Source organism: Ursus americanus, chromosome 23, assembly GCF_024610735.1.
Source record: "Ursus americanus isolate L20-20 chromosome 23, mUrsAme1.1.p, whole genome shotgun sequence".
Lineage (NCBI taxonomy): Eukaryota > Metazoa > Chordata > Mammalia > Carnivora > Ursidae > Ursus > Ursus americanus.
In genome coordinates, this window is record NC_142149.1 from 19431644 (window position 1) to 19452991 (window position 21348).

Here is a 21348-nt window from a genome sequence, read left to right on the forward strand (position 1 = left end):
CCGGAGTGCAGCTCTGGGGCCCTGAGCAACCCCCCCCCCACCCTATTAGGCAGGGGCCTCCAGGGAAGGGGTAACCAGAGGAGCCAGAGGCCATACTCTTTCTGCACAAAGGTATCCGTGGAGGCCTCCCTTGTCCCTCTTTCCTACCCCCCCGCCCCGTCGGGCCTTTGCAAGCTGCACCAACCTGTCTGGGGTCAGATAAGCGCTACCTAAGGGGGCTTGGGGTGAAGATACTCCCACCCCACCCCACGGCCTCCCCTCCCACAGTTGCTCCATTATCGCTTTCTCTTCAGTTCACTCAGCGGAGACGAACGGAAACACTTCACTGGCTGCCCAACCCGTGGTGATAATTCAGACATCAACGCGCCCACTCGGCTGGCTCCCCGCCCCCTCCCCCGGTGCCGAGCACCATGGAGACCGCGCCACGGGCTGAGATACCCGCCGCCACCCCCCAGAGATGGAAGGGGAGATAGCGGCTGCTCTCCCTGCCGCCCCACCCCCGCCAGCTCCGCGCAGGGCCCCTGCGCCTCCTTGGGGCAGGCTGCAAACCCCTCTTCCCTTGCTTTGAGCTCTGAAGAAACCTCACGGGTAGGTCCTAGCTCCCCAACCCATTCCGCCCTGCCCCAGTGACAGCCCCTGATGAAGGAGATCATCGTCCTCGCCCAGCTTCCCTACAGGGCAGCGGGCCGGCTGGCCGTTAGAAAAGGCTGGTGGCAGCGGGATGGTGCCACCTGCTGGTGTCCAGGAAGAGGCTGGGCGAGGAGGGACTGCTGGTGAGGCTCTCTGCTGCCCCTGGCACTGGCCATCACGCAAGGGCTTCAAGATTGCTTATAGCAGCAGCTGATTAGGAGAGGACCGGACCCCCATTCTTCCCACTGCGGGCCCTCGCCCCGGAATTCCTGCCACTCCCCTTCCCCCAAGGCCTCCAGCCCTAGTCGATTTGTCTTCTGAGCAGCACAGACTGGCATTCCAGGGCTGGTGGGCACCCTTAACACACGGAAGAGGGAGCGCAGTGGTAGCTTGGGAAACATTACAGCATCAGCCACACAGGAGGGAAGTAACAAAACGACCCCAGCGCCAGGGATCCCCATTAGCCAGGGCTGCCCACGGGGGGCGGGGGCATGCTAGCAGATTTATGAAAAAAATACTTTATTTGAAAACACTGTTTACACAAACATGTGGCCTATGTACAAAGTACACAAGGATCCCTCTTCTGGTCCCCACCTTCCTTCCGGGATGTTTGAACCTGGGACTCCCGACCCTCTGCCCCCAGCTGCCCCAGCTGCGCGTCACAGAGCCTCAGAGGGAGGAGCACGTGAGGTCGGGAGCAAGAACTCCTCAGACCTCAGTGCTCTGCAGCTGTGATGAGGCCTGGTCCAGGCCCACCTCCCAACAGAGGAGAACAAGATCGGCTTTCCCCCCTCGCTCCAGATTCCCCGGCCATGCAGCAGTGGCTGCTTTGCAGCGGTCTCCCGCTGCAATTGTTTTCCAGGAGGAGACGGGGACCAGCCCTGCGAGTCCCGGCCCTCTGTTCACCCACCGCATCCCAGACCGGTTCCTGCCCCTCTCCCACCTTTCCTAGGAGCAAGGTAGCAGAGCCTCAGGGAAAGAAGCTGGGGCCAGATCGGGGGGAGGGGATGGCACTTGGAGAAAGATAGCCGGTCCGGGCAACAGCACCACAGACATGAAGCCCAGGTCCCCTGGCTGGAGGCCAGGAGGCCAGGAGGCCAAGCGACTACGTACTCAGAGCAGCTCTGACAGACCTGATTCCGATGACCCGTTTCTGCTGCATTAGGGCCACAGTCTAGATAAGCTCTCAGGTCACAAACAGTCTCGAGTCCATAGTCATTAGATAAAGTATAAAATACTACTCACAACTGAACCCCAGCCCCCCTCCCGAGGGAAAGAATCGATAGACCCACACACGTGCGTGACGAGAGATGCACGAACATGATGCACACGCGCACATTTGGGAACCAAAGCTGCTAACTCAGGACTACGATTTAAGCTCAGAGACGTTACCGTCCCCGAGCCCCTTCTTGAATGCTTTCATTCAAACAGCTGCGAGGCAGGCAAGGCCTTGGGGGAACAGGCTGGCCCGCACTGAGTGCCTGCGACAGCAGCAGCAGCGGGGCCCCTTCCGCCACAGACACGGGCCCGGCGGGCTCTCGGGTGCCTTGATCTGAAGAGCAAGCTGGTGGCTGCTGCTGCCGCCGCGCACCCAGCAGGGCGAAGGCGAGGCAGGCACACCTCGTGTGTGTGCGTGTGCACACACACACGTGCACGTGTGTACGCGTGCTGCCAGCAGAGGCATCAGTATGCACAGCAACACTAAAATCAGCATTAACATGACCCCTTCAACACTGAGTGTGGTCTCCAAAGAGAAGCGTGGGATTCGAACATTCATGAGAGCGAGCCTCGGGCAGCAGTGAAAAGACCAGCGGGTGGGGAGAGACGGGGGTCCAGACTGTCCATCGGGCGGCGTAAGAGTTCCTCCACGTGCCGGGCTACATCCATGGTCTCATCCAGGTCAAATTCTCCATCCTGGTCGAGGACGGGGTCAGGGCTGGGAGAGAGGGCGAGAGGGAGGTCAGAGGGAGCTGGCATGCCTCTGGTCCCCTCCCCACTCAGACCGCAGTCTCAGGGGAACACGGCTGGCTCCGGCTGGACGCCCCCCTAACCCCAAAATGAAAACGTCAGTCATTGGCTCATTACTCAAGTTCTAGTCTCAACTCTCATTGACTCATTGAGTGGGCGCAGAGTTCCTCTCCCCTGTCCCTGTCCTCCTCTGCTGAATGAGGCGGTTGGGTCAGTGAGTTCTGCCCACTGCGACGCTACTCCACTCCATCATGGACTCCATTTGCTGAGCACCTACAACGGGCTGGGCTTTTTCATTTTTACCCACGTTACTCCAATCCTGAGCTGCCTTTGAGGTAGGTATTTGCTCCACTTCACAGAGGGGGAAATTGAGGCTCAACCGTGTTCGCAAACTTGCTCAGGGCCACCTGGCTGGCAAATGGGTTCAGGACTGGAATTCCAGTCTTTGCGACGCTCAAGCCTATGGTCATCCCAGTGCACCTTGTGCCTCCCAGGCACCCAGACATCCAGCTGGGGCCACCCACAGCTCAGGAGAGGATGAATTCTCTGCTCTGGGAACTCCAGAGAGGAGCACGTAATACCCCGTTTCCATCCAACTCCTAAGAACCACCCCCCATCTGTAGCTATGCTTACAACAGCGCCACCTGAGCTAAATGCTTTCTTTACCTGTACTCCCTCGGTCCTGCCCCAATCCCATGTGGTAGGTATTCTTGCCTCCACTTTACAGAGGCGGAAACCAAGCACCTGGAGACTCAGTCATTTTCCCAAGGTCACACAGCTGGTCAGCACCCGAGCAAGGACCCTGCCGTCTGTAGCTTATGCTCTATGCTTTTTACTGCCTGATCTCCCTCCCTGCACCGCGGTACAGGCTAGAGCCTGCCCTGGGTGGTCTCAGACCTCCAGGGGCTCTGGGTGCCTTTGCCCACCAGCCCTCCGGGGGCCCAGCCTGAGGCCAGGTGCCCACTTCCTCCCCGCGGAGCCCCATGAGAACACCACCTACTTCTGGGGGTACATGTTATAATGAGCCTGGGGGCACACGGCCGGGGAGGGGGCCTGGTCCATGTAGGTGGCGCTGGCCCCGGCAGAGTCCGCAGACGCACTCACAAACCTGCAGGAGACACAGAGCCTCAGTGGCCTCAGGGCAGCAGCTCACTGAGCATTTTTACACCTTTTTGGGGGCGTGGAAGGACAAAGTGCCCACTGGGCCTGGGACTCCAGCTGCAGGAGTGGGGCCCTGGGTCCCGATCCCACTGGGACTAAGCCCAGTTTCCTCTCCTGAGCCAGGTTTCAGGGGGGACGGAAGGGCTGGGCCACGCAGGGCCTGTGAGTGGGAGGAGGAGCGGTGAGGGGTGAGGGGGGCCCGGGGGAGGAGAAAGGAGGCAGCAGGAGACCAGAGCTGCACCCTGGGTACTCACTCAGGGACCACTTGCTTGATCTGTGGCTTCACGTATCCGTCCACCGCTTTAGCTGCCGAGAGGGGAGCGTGATGAGAACCAGCGTCTGGGAGCTCCCAGGCAGTGGAAGCCGATGGCATTGCCTCCTACCCACATCACCGTGGGGCCGCAGCGGGGATGAGACTTCCCACAGATTCCTATAAACACCTGCCGATGGGCCCCGCCCGAGGGCCCCCCAGACCCCTCAATCCCACCTCATCCTTTCTCCTGCTTCCTTTCCTGGCCCTTTGCTTTCTCTCTCCTCACCCCACCCCTGCCAAGGAAGCAGAATCAACACCAAGCAGCAAACCCCACAATGGACCGGGGACAAACTGAAGAGGAAGAACCTGTCCATTTTGCTTCCCACGTTCAACTTGGGGGCAGGTTTGAGGGTGGGAGCCATGAGAGCGGCTGATTAAGATGGGAGGAGTGCATTATCTGTGGGTCGGATTATCCTGGCCAGCCCTGCCTCCTCTTCCTCCAAGAGCGCCGAAGTGAGAATCCACCCAGCTTTTTGCTTTGCAGAGAAGAAAGCTGGGTCAGAGGGTTTGTTTTCCCTCTCAGTTGAGCGCCCTGAAATCCCCTCCACGTGCTCCCCACCAAGCCACCGACTACATCCACGGGGGAGATGGCCCTTGGGCTCTTCCTGGGATGTCCCCGCTGCCTTGTCCCAAGAGCTTTGTCCACAGGCTGCGGAAAGGCCCAGGAGTATCAGGGCGGGACGCACCAAGCACAGGGGTGTAGTACTTGGAGAAGACCTCATCCTTGGGCCGGTCGGGAAACACGTAGATGAGATAGCTCAGGTCCCCCAGCCGGTCAGCCAGCGACCGAATGGAGAAGTCCCGTGTGGTGAACGGCTTCAGGTTCCACAGGTTGCGGTCAGCTGTGAAAAGGACACGCTCATTCCCACCCCCACGACCTCACGAGGAGGGTCAGGGTCATGGGGTTTGAGACTGGGCTTGTAGAGACATCTGGGTTTTTACTAGCCCGCTCTGCAACTCTCCGCCTTGGCTTGCACTCCTTGGCACAGGGCGAGCAAGTGACCATGGGAACATTCTACCCAGTGAACCAAGCAAGTAGATGCCAGCAAGGGCAGAGAAGGGAGAACTCAGAACCGCTGAAGAACTCCCCCAGCGGCTCTGGAGGCTATGGGGTCAGTGATCTTCAGTTCTCCACGATGGAAAATGGTAGAAAGGGAATATATTTCTGAGCAACACTCTTCCCCTACTTTGAGTTCAGTTCCAATCTTTCCCCTGGGGAAATCTTCTAAGAATGCAGACCTCATGAGGAATGGGGAGCAAGGAAATGGGAGCTGGGGCTCCTGGGGCCGGAGCGCGGGCAACATGGGGCACTCACGAGAGTCAAACTTCCAGGCAATGGTGATGCCCCCGATTTCGGAGTCGCTAAAGCGCAATAAAAAGGTCCCATCGGGCTTGTTGATGAGCAGGTCATGGGCCTGTTGCTTATTCACAAAACCTAGGATGGCCCTGGGTACGTGGAACATACAGTGTCACTACCGGGCCAGCATCTCCTGTCCCCAGAGCCCATGGCCTCCCAAGCCCCGGGCCCCCCCATTCCCCGATTCCTCACCCGTCATTCCAATGGGGCTTGTGATGCTTCTTCAGCACCTCCATGACCCCATCGAACCACTGCCAGAAGGTGTAGTTCCAGCCCGGCAAGTTCTCCTGAGAGCCCCCAGGAAACCCCAAGTCAGGGTTTGCGGCCCCGTCATCACAGGCGGCCCAGGAAACAGTCCATGCCCTCTTGTCCTCACGTCCACCCTCTCCCAATTCCTCGCCCTACTCGTTTCGCACTCCAGCAGTCCCTAAACGGACACAGCCCCCAACCCGTAGCCTAGGGAGGAGAGACCAAACCCGCCTCTTGCCTCTCAGACACAGGGGCGGGTGTAGGAGGCGCCCGGAATTGTCTGAGCTGGACGAGACCCCCAAAGTCGTTTCTGCCCCAATGGACAGATGGGGAAATTGAGGCACAGAGACAGGAAGGGCCTGGCCACTTAGTTAACAGATCTAGGACAGGGACTCAAGGATCCTGACTCCCAGCCCTGGGTTCCTTCCACTGTTCTGCTTTGGCTCTCAGCGCTAAGTGCAGTTTCCTGCTGCCCCTGCCTCCATTCCCTGGGGTATTAGCCCCCGTCTCTCCTGGTTGCAGGAGAGGGCAGTTCGGGGTGGAGGGTGGGGTGCTGAGCGAGGCCAATAACCTGTCTGTGAGGTGGGGAAAGACTGGCAGGGCACAGGTGGTCCCAGGCAGGCAGCTGGCGACGGGTCCCTCACCCTGTTGAACTGGGACCAGGACACGGACATGCCATTATAGTCTTCGAGGTGGCTGGTGCTGCTGTTGAACAGTTTCTGGGCCAGGAACACGAGGTTCTCCTTGGTCAGGCCCCGGTTGCTCTGCACTTCGGCCTTGAATTTCATGTTGAGCGCCTCACACAGCTGTGGCCACAGCACTTTGTCGGGCACGGCGAATGGCACCCTACCCTGAGACGGAGAGAAGAGAAAGCAGACTGAGGGAGTAGGAAGTATTTGCACACACACACACACACACACACACAGAAAGATCCAGAAAAGGAGACACAGACACAAGAGAAAAAAAGGCAGGATGAGAGGTGCCCGGGTGGCTCAGTCGGTTGAGCATCTGCCTTCGGCTCAGGTCATGATCTCAGGGTCCTGGGATCGAGCCTCAGGTCGGGCTCCCCTGCTCGGTGGGGGGCCTGCTTCTCCTGCTTATCCCCTACTCTGCTTGTGCTTTCTCTCGCACGGGCACATGCTCTCTCAAATAAATAAACAAAATCTTAAAAGAAAGAAAGAAAAGCAGGGCAGCAGGGGCAGAGGGGTGGGCATACGACAATAGAAACCCAGACCAGGAGTCTGGGATAGAGATCAGGGACCCAAACCATAAGTGGAAGGAAGATCAGAGACCAGAGCTGAATGGCTAAGCTCACAGACCTAGGAAAGTCCTTGTCCCGAGACCCGGAACCCAGATGGAGCCTGAGGACATGCCACGGGCAGCAAGCTCACACAAGCGCCCCTTACCACCCCCCCAGCTCTGGTGTGGCCCTGGGGTTGGCAGGGGACCACCCAGCAGGGGCCCAGGCACTTGAGGCCGACCCAGGGAGACTCCCGGGGCATGGGGGGTGGAGTTGGGGGTCCCACAAGGACTCACCGGCTCGGCAAAGGCGTTGTCCCACAGCACGGTGGCGGTCGCGTTGTGGTCCTGGCTGCCGTGAACGATGACAACCACGGGAAGGGACAGAGTCTACGGGAGTCAGAGGAATGAGTGTAGAAGGCACGTGACCGCCATCTTGCCCTCACGTAGCCCTCATTCCTCATCCACGATCCCACCCACAAAACCTCCCAATCAAACCGATGCAAGATTAAACAAAAAAACCCACAACCTAGTTCTTCTTGGCCTGTCACCTAAGTTCTGCGGCTGGTGCCCGACTGTAACCTAGCAAGCGGGCACCAGCAGCCGAAGCAGGGTTTCCCACAGCCTCCTGGGCTAAATGGGCCATGACCGCGTGAGGATACAGAGCTCTCTGGCTCTCCCAAACGCGTCAGGTGGCCTCGGCGAGGTCGTCCCCTTCCTGGGGGACCTGTGGGGGATGGGAGAGCGAGGCCTCACCTTCACCTGGAACACCAGCTCATTGCTGCCAACACTGAACTGAGACTCAAACAGGACCGTGAACTTCTCTTCCGTCACGGACTCCGCGCCCCTGCGGTCAGCACGCTTAATCCTCTTCAGGGACTGAAGGGTGGGAGGTTGGGGGACGAGGAGAAGCCGCTGGTTACGAGGACTCAGCCCTGGGCGGACGCTCCCTCCGGGGGTCAGGCCCTGGACTCACCATGTTCCGGAAGTGCGCGCTGAGGGTGCCGGTGGCCTGGTGGTACTCCATCACACAGCAGTTGTTCAAGATCTCGCCGCTGCACTCGCTGTGAAGGAGAGGGGAGCCCCCTCGCCACGTGGGCCGCAGGCCAGGGGCATGGCGCTGTGCGTGCTCACGCCGGAAAGCCCAGCCAGCAGCCCCTGCCCTTCCCCTAAGAGCATTCCCCTCCAGCAGCCCCTGCCCCTTCCCCTAAGAGCATTCCCCTCTGGGCGCCTGGGTGGCTCAGTAGTTAAGTGGCCAACTCTTGATTTTGGCTCAGGTCACGATCCCAGGGTGGCAGGATCAAGCCCCGCGTTGGGCTCTGTGCTCAGCGTGGGGTCTGCTTGTCCCACTCCCTCTGCTCCTCCCTCTGCCCCTCTCCCTGCTTGTGCTCTCTCTCTCTCTCAAAAAAAAAAAAAAAAAAAGCGTTCCTCTCTGTGTCTCAGGCCTGAGGGTAAAGCGAAGTGTTCAGCGGTGGGCTCTGGGTCTCTATCATTAGGATAAAAATTCTTCAGCACTGAGATGGATGTGGGGGCCTTCAGGGCCTTCTGGCAGCTTCTAGTGCAGTTAGAATAAAAACCATGACCACAGCCCACAAGGACCCCATGGTCAAACCCTGCCTGGCCCCCGTGGGTTCCTCTCCCCTCACGCAGGACAAGCGAGCTATGTTGCCTTGTCTGTTTGCGGAACATACAAAGTTGGTGTGACCTTAGGACTTTGGCACCTGGTCTTCCTGTTGCCCCCAACACTCCTGACCTTCTTGTTTAGGTCTCAACTCAAACATCTCCTCAGAAAGGAGGTAACATGGTGACGTAACATCTATCCAGACGCCATGATCTCACTCTGTTTCCATTTTCTTTCTAGAGTCCATCACTTTTTGACGTGGCTGGATTACTACAAGCGTGTAACTGTCTCCCTCCCCGGCCAAAATGTAAGCTCTAAGAGCACGAGAACCTTTGCCTTCGTTCTCATCCTATCGCCAGATCCCACGGTAGGCTCTCAACACACAAAACCCAGTCTCCCACTTCACTCATTCGCTCCCTCATTCCTTCATTCTCTGCATCCTTTGTGGCTGGCCTCCCTGATCCCTGGCTCCTACCCTGGGTTCTCCAGCCACATACACCTTCTCCACACTCTCCTTTCGGACAAGGCGCCTGTTCTCTCTGTCTGAAGGCCATTCTTCTCCTCTCTCTCCACACGCCCTCACTAGCTATTCCCATTCATCCTGAATCCTGACACTGTCATTCTGCCCTGCCCCCACAGTGCCCTCGGTCTCCCCTGGCCCACACGACAGTTCTCACGACCTCGGCCAGCTCTGTGGGCTGGGCGGAGACAGAGCCAAGCACTGCGTGGATTGCAGCTCAGTCGCAGGGATTGCCACAGGCACTTGAACAAGCCAGCGGGGCAATCCAGGCTGACCTACTATGGGTCAAGAGGCACAACGTGTACAGCAGGACAGACAGAATGAACTGGAAAGACACTGGACCACGGCTGCAGTGTGGGAGGCAGAGCTGCCCCCATCACCTAGGACCCTAGTTACAGAATAGACAGGAACTCCCGGTCCAGAATGCAGGGAGGGGACGGCAGGGACAGGGCCGCACGTACTTGCGGGTGTTCTCGTTCTTGAGCAGCGACTTGGCCTGCTGCTCGCTGATGATGGTGGCCTTCACCTGGGGGGGGTTCATGTGCACATTCAGCTTCCCGCCCACCAGCAGGCGCACCGTCGCTGCAAACTTGGTCTGGGTCTTCAGGACCTGAGGGGGCTGCTTCTCAATGATGAATGTGCTGCGGGGACACAAGGGACCAGACCACACATGATGCTGGCTCAGGGGACAGGGCCCGGTCCCCCTACCGTGTGGGGAGCCCCCGGGGTCAGCAGGCAAAGGAAGGGCACGCGGAGCAACTCAGAGGAGGTGGTGGGAGGGGAGACAGTGACATGACTCGGCAGCCGGCGCGGGCTGCGGGGGACAAGGGCAGTCCACGCGTCCACAACAGACACTGGGCAAGGGCAACACCAAGTAGCCACTGCAACTGAGGACAGAGGGGAATGGGGGCCCGGGGCAAAAGAGACAAGGATGCCAACGAGAGCCCCCCCAACGCCACCCCAATGGACAAAGCTTCCCTGCCTCCCCCGCGCCAACCCCACGGGGGGCTGGGCGTGGCCAGAGGCAGCTATCACCTGGTCACCAGGGCTGAGATGATGTCTGTGATGGTGGCATTGACCTCAGCCAGCATCTCCTCCACTGGACCGGGGATGGGCAGCTGCTGGCACAGGTGCTCTGCTCTGCGGATCTGCTGCCGGTTCTGCCAGATGATCTCGGCCAACTTCTCACACCTGCACAGGAGCCCAGGCCACCGGGAGGACAACGGCGTCACCCCATCCCCCGGGCTCGAGGCCCAGAGGCTCCAGTCTAGGGAGAACGCCCCAAGACCCAGCTCCACCCTCACCCAGCAAGGCTCTGCACCGAAGCCGCCGCTCCTGACCACGGAGCAGAGCAGAGCAGAGTGCCCTGCCTTTCAGGAACGTGGAACTGCGCGGGGGGAGCAACCCTGAAGAGGGCCCACTCAGCCTGATGGTCACTCCGCACACCCAGACCTGCCCCCCTCCCCAGCACAGCCACTCCCTTCCTGGGTGGGTGGCACACGATGGGGGCCCCAAAGTCGGCATCGGGAACCAGAACCCCTAGTGAACGAAGCCTTGCTACGGGACAGAGCGAGCCGGCTGCTCAAGGAAACGCAGGAGGTGGCACGAGCAGCTGGTGGCAGCACTCCTGCCCCCAGCCACCCCCCCTACGCCATTACCAGGACTGCAGCACGTCCAGGCTGCCCTCGGGGGGCCCTCCGTTCCCTGCCAGCTGCTGCCGCCGCTTCCACTGGATCAGCTCGTCGTCCAGAATGATGGTCTGCTGCTTCCGCAGCAGCTGCAGGGTCTTCTGGTGCTTCTCGGCCAGCTCCTGAAGGCAGGTGGGGACAGCAGGCCCTTCTGGGCTCCCAGAGAACAGCCTGGCAGGCCTGGCTCCGGAGGCGGGACTGGGGACCAGGCCCCAGCATAGGCAGGCCTTCTCCTCTCCCAAACCTCCCCTGCCTCACGTGCCCCTCCCCCAAGGAAAGAGCGATCCAGCCTCCTGCTCTCCCGGTCCCGCTCTCTTCCTGGCCCTAGCCCTCTCATGGGCTCCCCGGGCAGCTCGGGACGTGGACCTCCGAGCCTGGGAGGCGAGGACGCAGATCCCACTTACCACACGGTACTGCTGCAGCGTCTGGGCCTCACGCTGCAGCCAGGCCTCCAGGGACACCTGCTTCTGCTGGAGGGCCGTCTCCCGGCTCAGACGCTCCTGAGGATTCAGCTGGGCCAGCCCGGCGAACTGAGCTAGAGCAGGGGACGGGACACCCGTGACCACCATCTCCCAGCTTCCTGCAGGAAGCCCAGTGGAACACACACACCTGTTCTGGAGGCAAGGCCCTCAAGGCCCTGCCCAACATCGGACCAATGGCAACTTGGGGTTCTAGCAGCCAAGGGGGCCAGATGTGAGCGGGCTCTGGGCCCTGGCCTCTCCACTTCATCTCCCCTTTAGGGAGTGTGCAGATGGAAGCCTGAGGCCACAGCTGACCAGGATCCTGCCCCGAGGCCTCCCCTCCCACCTTAGTCTACACAGCTGCCTGCCCAGACCTCCTCACGCCACACGGGGGTCCAGCGTGGCGCCTCGCTGCCCAGTTCCATGTGTGCCCTCACCCTTTACTACCTGGGGCAATGCGGGCAAAGCATTTCACTCTTCTGGGCCTCAGTTTGCCCATGTGCAGAATGGGAGAATCTCGGCCCCGCCTCAGTAGGTCACTCAGGAGTAAATAAGGGATGACCCACAAAAGGCTCAAGGAAGCTCCTGGCACGAGGGCGCCGGAGGTGAGAGTGAGTCCTTACTGGCTAGTGGCTTCCAGGGCCGGTTTCAAGGGTGACAGAGACCGCCAGCTGCTCAGCCCCACACCACACGCCAGAGCCTCCTCAGGGAAGCCCCGCCCCGCAGGCTCGGTCCCACCCCCGGAGCACAGCACCCTCTCCTACGGAACAAGGCGTATCTCTAGGTGCCCGCAGGGCCCTGACATGTTGGTTTGTCCAGCTTGGGTGACTGTGAGCTCAGCCGACCAACCAGAAGGGAACAGGGAGGCACAGACAGAGACAGAGAAGCCGGGGACGAGGGAGAGAATGGTCAGGGCCCACTGGCAGCACAGAAGCAGCAAGACTGTCTCAGGAGGAGGAGGCAGCTTCTCTCCACACTAGCGCGGGGACTCTCACCCATGGCAGGAACAGGGAGTCGGGGAGGCCTCGTTACCCTTTTACAGAGAATCTATTATGAAATACTTCAGACCCAGGCAAGGTAGAGAGAGTGATGCAAGGAACACCTGTGTATCAATAACCCAGCTTGAGAAACCACGCTGAAAGCCCCCTGGACATCCTTCCCTGCTTGCAAACCCATCCCTGCCTCCAAAGGTAACACTAGCCTACATGCTCGCATTATTACGGCCTGCCCATCGCCTTGCTGAATATCCCAGTGTCCTCACTTGGGCTGAGACAAGATGTGAGCACCGGCATGTCATGGTCGAGGGCCGTGTCACACTGACCGAAGCCCTGCCTCGTGGACACACAAGCTGGGACAGACTAAAGCAACTCCAGACGGCCAGGGAAAGCGCAGCAAGCCCAGCACTAAAAGAGAACTGGAAATACAGTTCTGATCCCACGACCGGGGACTGAGAGAGAAGACTCCTGTCCAGGCGTGGCACACAGCAGAGGAGTCCTGAAGCCACCTCAGAAATCCTGCCACCCACAGGGGCGTGCCGGTGATCCCCACGCCTGCGCCCAACCTCCCTATGTGAGGGACCCATTTAGGTCTCTCCTGGCACTCTGCAGAAGCTTCTGGGAGGGAGGTCAGGAGATGTGAGGCAATTCTCTACTCCACTGGAGGGAGCTGAGCCTTCTCTTGCATAAACAGAATAGTCTGTGTTTCTAATGAGTGAACTTGATAAACGAGACTGAACTGACATTGCATGATGGGTACAGACTCGAAGCAGTATCTAACCCAAACCCAGAAATAGGAAACAGAAAACCCAAGAATTCAGATTGGAAGTACTAACAACCATCAAAGGCTTGGGGTAGAACTGACAGCCTGGGGGAGAGCGTGTGACTTCTGCTGAGGTCATGATCTCAGGGTCCTGGGATCGAGCCTTTGTCCGGCTCTGTGTTCAGTGGGGAGTGTGTTTCTCCCTCTCCCTCTGCTCCTCCCCTCTCTTTTTTCTCTATCTCAAGTAAGTAAAATCTTTAAAAGAAGGAAAGAAAGAAAGGAAGGAAGGAGGGAAGAAAAGAAGAAAGCACTGACAGCCTGAATTCTCCTATTCCCTAATCTAGGAAGAGGGCCACCCTTTCTCTGGGGTCAGTCTGAGATGGATTCAGAGGAAGACATGCTGGAATCATCCCAGCAACAGGTACTCAACACCTCCTTGATTCGGGCAATGTGTTGAGGAATTCAGAATATGGGAGACACTGACATGGCATGGTAAGGAGAGCTTAAATAGTAAAATTAAAACAGCATAGGGGCACCTGGGTGGTTCAGCCAGTTAAGTACTAGACTCTTGATTTCTGCTCTGGTCATGGTCTCAGGGTCCTGAGATGAAGCCCTGCATGGGGCTCTGCACTCAGCGGGGAGTCTGCTTCTTTCCTCCTTCTCCCCTGCCCCAGCCCCGCATGCTCTCTCTCTCTGTCAAATGAATAATCTTTTTTCTCAATGAATATTCTCTCTCAATTGAATTTGAGAATTCTCTCAATTCTCTCTCAAAAAAATTCTCTCAATTCTCTCTCAAAAAAAGAGAGAGAATTCTCTCTCAAAAAAAGAGAGAGAATTCTCTCTCAAATGAATAAACTAAATAAATCTTAAAAAGAAATAAAACAGTATAACAGCATTCTAAAAAAAAAACTTAAATAGTTTTTAAAAAGGAAGGAACAGAGGAAAATAACTAAAAATTTAGGGAGAAAATAGACAATAAACATTAAAATGTAGATCTCAATGCAACTGTATTCAATAGTATGTTAAATATTAGTGGACTAAACACCTCAGTTAAAAGAAGAGATTGTCAGAATACTCATAAAAGCAAGACTCAACGATATGATACCTACATTTTAAATTTTAAGAAACATGTATCAAGATATGCTGTGGCTATATAGAATAAGGAGGCTGGAGTGGACTTCAAGACAAAAAGTATTACCAGAGACCAACAAGGGCATTTCATAGTTATTAAGGTTATCAATCAGAAGGACATAATAATCATAAACTTATATGCATCTAATAACAAAGCTTCAAAATACACAAAGAAAATATTTACAGAAATAGAGAAGCAGACAATTCCACAATATAATAGGATATTTTGATCCTCCTTTTTCAGCAACTGATAGAACAATTAAGCCAAAAAAAAAAAAAAATCAATAAAGACAGAGGTCACAGTGGTTCTCAAAGTGCGGACCAGGGATCCCTAGAGGGTCTCCAAGAACTTTACTGGGAGCCTACAAAGCCTACAAAGCCTGTTTTCATAAGGTCAGAAGACCTTACTTGCCTTTTTCTCTTTCGATCTCTTATAGGAATACACATCTCTTTTATGTGTAAAAATCTAAAGCAATGCTTCTTGCTAAGTTTTGTTTTGGAAAATACAGATGTTGGTTTTTTGGTTTGGGGGACTTTTTTTGGTAAGTTTCTTATGTTAACATTATGTTATGTTACATATGTTAACATTATTTAACTTAAAATTGCTACTTTTAAATAAAACAACTGGGGACATACATTCTTTTAAAGTCCACAAGATACATTCACCAAGATAGAGCATACACTGGGCCATAAACCATGTCTCAATAAATTTAAAAGAACCGAGATCATACAAAGCATGTTCTCTGACAACAGTGGAATTCAATAGTAAAATGCAAATGAAATCGATGATATGACTTATGGGGGAAAAAATATTATTTCCAAATATTTGGAAATTAAACAATATACTTCTAAATAATGTGTGGGCAAAATAATTATTCAGAAAAGAAAATATTTCAAACTGAATAATAATGAATATACAGCATAGCTAAAATCATGAAATGCAGCTAGAACATTGCTTGGAGGGAAATTTAAAGCTCTGAATATATGTATCGGAAAAGAAGAAAGGTCTAAAGTCACTGACCTATGGTTTTACCTTAAGAAGCCAGAGAAAGAAGAGTGAAAGAAAAGGCAGCTTGACATTTCCTATTCTCACGAGGAGGGGATGGAACAGCTCTGGGGTCAGTCTGGAGTTGGGGGAAGATGGGCCATGTCTCAAGACTCCTCAAATTGTACTGGGAGTTCATCTGTTCTTAAATTTTCTTGCCCCACACACTTATCATGACAGCCACTGGCAATCTAGAGACCTAGGAGACAGGAGAATTTTCCACTGTCACCTCCTCTTCCCAGTTCCATCTCCTATCAGGGAGGCTCATGAAGGGGCATTTCTGGAGTTCCACCTCTCCCCAGCCTGGCTCAACCAGGAGACTCCCAACCTAAGTCCTCCCTCTGAATGGGGAACACTTTGTCCATATTCATTCATTCATTGAGATACGCACTGAACACCTACAATTAGGGAGAGAATATTGTTTAGTAAAGTACTGGGATTTTACGACCTAGCTCTAGTTGAGATCCGGTTCCGCAACTTATAAGCAATCCAGGCCACATGACTTGCTCTCCTGGAATCTCAGTTTTACCGTCTACAAAATAGGGATAATACAGCTACCTACTTCTTGGGGCTGTTATAACATCTGAATTGAAAAATGCATGCAAAGCGAAAAGCCTGTAAGCCCGGCCCCTAGTAGGGGCTCAATGGCACGGAACCATTACTTCTCCAAAGCTTTGGGTAAGGTTCTGCGGAGACAGACACCAACACAGCCCCAGCCTCGCAGGAGCACACAAAGTGGTCTTCACTCCTGCCCTCGTGACACACACTGCCCGGGCCGCGCGGGCCTCACCCTGGACCCTCAGGCTCTCCTGGTACTGGATGATGAAGTACTCCTGAGTCTGCTGCAGCTTCTTCAGTTCATTCTCCGTGTCCTGTGTGACCAGTCGCAGCTCCTCAAACGTCTGGTTGATCTGGAGGTGCTTCTGGGACATGGCGTCAGCAAGACTTCCAACTGGAGAAGTACCCTGGAGACAGATTGGGGAGAGTGCGGGCCACAGTGAGGATGGAAGAAAACCTCAGGCCTGAGGAAGGAAAAGCCAATGCTAGCCCCTAGAACCTGGCTGAAACCCCCGAAGCCCAATTTTGAGTCAGAGGAACTGTACACATGAGTGAGAACTGCTGCAGAGAGGGGAGAAAAGGAGGGAAGACAGGTGACCTGACCAACTGTGCCACCTTCCTAAGCCATAGTAGAAATTTCTATCACAGTCTGGCCTCCACCACAGTCGACCAAACAGGATCCACCTAAGCTCTCTTTGGAGACACTAGAACTCCACACATCCAGGAGTTACCTGGGTTTGCCCACTAATGACGACGACCCTTCATTCCACATTCGTTCACCGATCCAACACCATGGACTGTGTGAGGTGCTGGGGACACAGCGGGGAACAAGGCTGTGTGAACACACATCATCCATGTCCTCACTCAAGGCCTTCTCGTAACTGAGGGAAGTAGGGAAGTTACAGGGGAGGTATCGATAAGGCCACTTAAGTGACCTGCTCTGACCTAGTCCTTCAACATCTGGCTGAGAGGGGGCCAAATCTTCAGGGCCTGACCAGTACACTGTTCTCAGAATAAAATCCAAACTCCTTCCCACAGCCTCCACTGCCCTAGCTGAGAGCTTCTGCCTACCTCCACCTCCCAGTACACTGCTGCCTAAGCACACCAGGTACTTTCTGTTCCTTGAATACACAAACATGTTCCTGCCTCAGGGCCTTTGCACTTGTTGTTCCATCACTCTGGAACATTCTGGCACCAAATCTTCCTAAGGCTGGCATTTCAACTGGCACCTTTTCAGAGGGACTTTCTCTAATAGGCTGATTTCAAAGAGCACCACCCTTATCTGAAAGTGTCTTCTTCTTTTATGTTTTTATTTCTCTCTTGTCTGCTTCCATGCACTAGAATAGAAGCTCCCAAGTGCTAGAACTTTGTCTGTCTTCTATGCCACAAAATCCCCAAGGGGTAGCACATCACAGGTTTTCAAGAACAGCCTGATGGTTGGGAGAAGGAGTGATTTTCCCCCTGACCATGACAACAGCTATGCTGTAGACATGTATTTCTTAACAGGAACTGAATTCATTCATATGTTTACAGATAATTGTGTGGTGGCAACAAGTCGAGGGATACAACGGTTTTCCCGGAAGACTCTTTGTGACCTGCCTTCTGCCTCCTCTCTAGCTTTACCTATTGGGGTTCCCCAGTTGGTTCCCTTCTCCCCAATACCACCGACTACTTGCAAGTCCTCAAATGTGTTAGGATGGTTCCTGCTTCCTGCGCACACACATATCTTGTTACTTTTGCTCATCTTTCCTCCTTCTTCCCCTTTCCCCCTGTAGTTTAGATATCCCTGTGCTCAGGACACCCCGCTCCCCACCAGGCTGCCCTAGTCTGAGTTGGGTACTTTTTCCACATATGCCCCCTTAGTAGCCAGCTCACCCCTAGAGAATCTCTCGTTGCTTGAATTCCTTTTAGGTGGGGACCGGGCCTTTATCTGTTTCTCCAGTCCTAGCCCAGTGTCAGACACCACAGGACCTCCACCAACGTTTACTGAATGAACTAACTGTAAAATTCCTGAAATCAGCGTCCACAGTAGTCCTTAAATAAGCTCCAGGCGCTATTCTGGGGTCTTTATCTATGTGATGCCACTTTATGAAATTCATCTTGCTTTACTCTAGATAAGATAAGGTCTGTCCCGTTGTTCAAGCAGATGTTCAAAGCCTTCATGATTACAGAGCTCGGGGATGAGTCCCTTTCTGCCTCTCTGAGCTTGCCAGGGTTCTCTTCTGACACGCACCTCAGCTCCACCTCTCTTCACAGACGCCACCAGAGAACATTTCTTATTTCAAGCCTAGCAGCATTTATTAAAGGACAAATCTTTTCCCTGGTGGTTTGTGACGCCATGTCTAACGCAGGTTGAAGTTCCAGGTGTGTGTGTGTGTGTGTGTGTGTGTGTGTGTGTGTGTGTGTGTTTGTGTGTGTGTGTTTAGAGCTTCCTCTTCTGTTTCCTTGGTCTGTTTGTCTGTCCCTGGCCCACACAGTATCTCTTTTAACTCTGACACTAACTCTATAAGGTAGATACTGTTATGAGCCCCATTAGCAATTGAAACAGCAGAGGCTCAGCAAGGTTAAGTAACTTGCCCGAGTCACACAGCTAGTAAGTGGTTGAGCCGGGGCCTGAAGAGAAGGTACAGGGACTGTACCTGCCACGTACTGTTGTTTCTCACACTTGCCCATGTCCCTTATCTCCCTGGTGCTCTCTTGCAGGCATTTATAAAACACAGTTGTGTCTGAAGAAAAAGGACTTCCCAGCTCCTCTCCCCACACCCATGGGGCACTCACGTTGTTGGCTTCTCGCACCAGCCTCTGTTCATTGTACAGAATGTGTCGGATGCAGCGGACCAGCTCCATGGGGCAGCGGTCGTACGTGTTCTGAAAGAATCCAACAGCCGTTACGACTGGCCACCCACCACTCCCATCACGCCCGCCACGTTGCCATGCTCCCCACCCCCCAAACTTCATCTCCTCCAGCCTCTGCCTCGGCTTTCCTCAAGAAACCTCAGGAACTGTCACCAGACACCTCGATTTCCCTTCCCAGATCTTCATATTTGGTCTGCAGTGCATTAGAAACCCAGTTTACAAAGTCTCCAAGGCACTTCCAATCTGCCATCTCCTTGACTTTCAGAGCATTGATACCCTGACGGCTAGAGAAACTATTATCCCCATTTCGCAGACGAGAAAACTGATGCTCAGAAAGGTTAAGTACTTGTCCAGAGGCAAACAGATGACTCAAGACTTGGGGCATCCAATGCCAAGGGCAAGGTACTTTCTACCATTGCCCTGGCCCTGGGTTCCTATTTTGCCTTCCTCTTCCTCGGAGCTCCCTCCTGTTTCCTCCCTCTTCTGGGATGGACTTTTTATTTCCCTGGCACCCTGCTGCTTGTATTTAAGTAAGATTCTCTGAGAAATTCAAGTAAGTTCCAATAAATGCCTGACTGTGATTACCACCCACACCCCTTTCCTGCTTCCATAAAAACTTCCTCTCCCCCCATACTCTTCCTGATACCTCCCCCACCCCCTACCGTGAAAGACAGGTACATCTTACAACTACATCCTTCATCCAAGTTTCCTTTATCCAGCTCTTGCCTCCAGGGCAATTCTGCTCCTCCCCCACCTGACTTCAGCAGTTCTCCCACCTTTAAAAGAGTCCTAGGAGGGATGTCTGATTGCCCCGTTCCCTCATTTTTAAGGAGCCTTCCATCTTCCTTTCTCAAGCAAAGGACTCTTGACTCAGTCTACCTCCATCCCTTTAGCTTGATCTGTTTAGAATGCCACTTCACCCATCTCCCTTCTGCTGGGGACAAACACATCCCACCCCTTGCTCTGCAGCATGCTAAAGGCATCTGACAGGTCTGATTTAGAAAGAGGAGGTGGGGGAAATTGAAGAGCAGAAAAGTTACCGATTAGCTCAGGGTCACACGGTGAGTCAGTGACCAGGCCAGGAAAAAACCCAGGGGTTCTGATGCTGGAAAGAGAAGGCAGACAGTGCTTTCCTGTGGATGAGCCCGCGTCCACACCCACCTGGAGCTGCGTGGCATAGTGCCCCAGCTTGATCTTCAGCAAGAACCCATCTTCCCCGACTTGGTGCTCTGCCTTCTTCTGCAGCTCCTGCACCAGGCCCTCCAGGAGCTGGGTGGCCTGGGCTCGGTCCTGGGGATTGTCCAGGTCAATGGCATCCCTTGGGGCAGGGGAGAGAAGACTACTGTGGCTTCTCCTCGGGCAAGGACGTCAGGCACCGACAGGGAGTCGGAAATCCCAGGCTCCAGACTAAGGGCACTCCAGAGCCCACAAGGCTTGTTCTGGGCAACTCCACAGGCATCAGAGTCTAGAAACACCCCCTCTCCCCTCCCAAGGTCCCATTTCCCTGTTCCCCTTTCCCAGGGACACCACCCCTTCTGCACAGAGGGACAGGGAGGACCAGAGTCACACCAAAACACAAAGAGAAGAGCTAAAGGTCGAAGGGCCTGTGTGGTAGGCCCCGCAGAGGGCGGCTCAGGGCAGGGGGACTTACCACGGCTGGCTCTCGATCCACTGCGCCAAGTAGTGCCGAACCTCGATGGGGAAGTGCTGCCCATACAGCACCTGCATCTGGCGCAGCGCATCTCCCTGCAGCTGCTGGGCTTGGATCCAGCCCGCCATGTCGGTTCACCTAGGGCGAGCGGAGGGCTGCAGAGGCGTCTCCTCGACAGGAGCGAGGGCTGGGCCTGCCTCTGGCCCTGCCATGCCCACCCATCCCTGGACCGCGGTCAGGCCAGGCCCCTCCCCTCCCACAGACACGCTTTCCTGTGCGGGAAGAAAGATGGTGAGGAGGGGAAGGCCGCCCTGCCCTCCAACAAGGAACCCGCTGACGCTTGGGGAGGGGCTCTCGAAAGTCAGGTGCCCTCCCCCTCTTCCTCTCCCCTCGCCCCACCGGGGCTTCCCCAGAGGGGGGACAGCTAGAAAACTGAAAGAGAAACTTGACGCCGAGGCCCACGGGCCCTCTGGGGAGGGCTGCAAGAACCCCCACCCCCCACCCCGCCTCGAGCCCCGAGTCCCAATTTCTGGGAGGGGGATGGGGTGTTATTCCAGCCCCAATTTAGGGCACCGACGGCTCCCACCCAACGGCGCGGTCCCCGCCGGCACGTGGCTGGGACGGTTGAGGAGGGAGGGCTAGGGAGACAGACGCAGCCTCTTCGGCGGCGCCCCCCAGCCGTGCCCCCACGGTCTCCCACTGTCCGGCCCGACAGCGCCCCCTGCTCCCCGCAGGCGGGGACGGCGCCCACCCTCCGCCCCCTCCCTCCCTCTGTCCGTCCGCTTCCAGCGTCCCGCGCCCGGCGTCCCCGCCGAAGCTCCCTCTCCGTCCCGGACACCCGTCCCCGCGCCCCGGCCGGCCGTCGGGCTCCGGGTCCCGGGGCGCGGGGACCCGGGGTGGGAGTCGAGTGCCCCATCTCCGCGCGCGCCGCTGGGGACGCGCTGCCGGGCCACCCACCTGGTGGCGCCGAGCGGTCCGGCGGCGGGGCCGGCTGTCCGCCCCGCGGCTCTCGCTCCCGGCCCGGGCTCCCTGCGGCGGCGGCGGCGGCGGCGGCTGTTACTACAGGAAGGAGCAGAGAGCAGCGATTTCCTCCTCGAAGGTCAGCTGCCTCCGATAGACCATACACAGCGCGCGAGCTCTCG

The 21348-nt window shown here is 55.8% G+C and overlaps 1 protein-coding gene across 1 annotated transcript; it reads right to left on the reverse strand.

Annotated features, from left to right (window-relative positions):
• Positions 1-1136: 1136 nt before the first annotated feature.
• STAT5A (signal transducer and activator of transcription 5A) lies at positions 1137-21283 on the reverse strand. The gene is made up of 19 exons (XM_045781592.2): positions 21164-21283; positions 20207-20344; positions 19717-19873; positions 18478-18567; positions 15932-16106; positions 11151-11281; positions 10717-10868; positions 10094-10249; positions 9520-9699; positions 7894-7981; positions 7674-7796; positions 7215-7307; positions 6323-6529; positions 5622-5716; positions 5388-5518; positions 4759-4914; positions 4014-4065; positions 3599-3706; positions 1137-2566 (listed from the first exon to the last, which is right to left on the reverse strand). The coding sequence occupies exons 2-19, from the start codon at positions 20332-20334 to the stop codon at positions 2404-2406; spliced, it is 2385 nt and encodes a 794-aa protein (XP_045637548.1). The 5' UTR covers positions 20335-20344; positions 21164-21283; the 3' UTR covers positions 1137-2403.
• Positions 21284-21348: the final 65 nt, after the last annotated feature.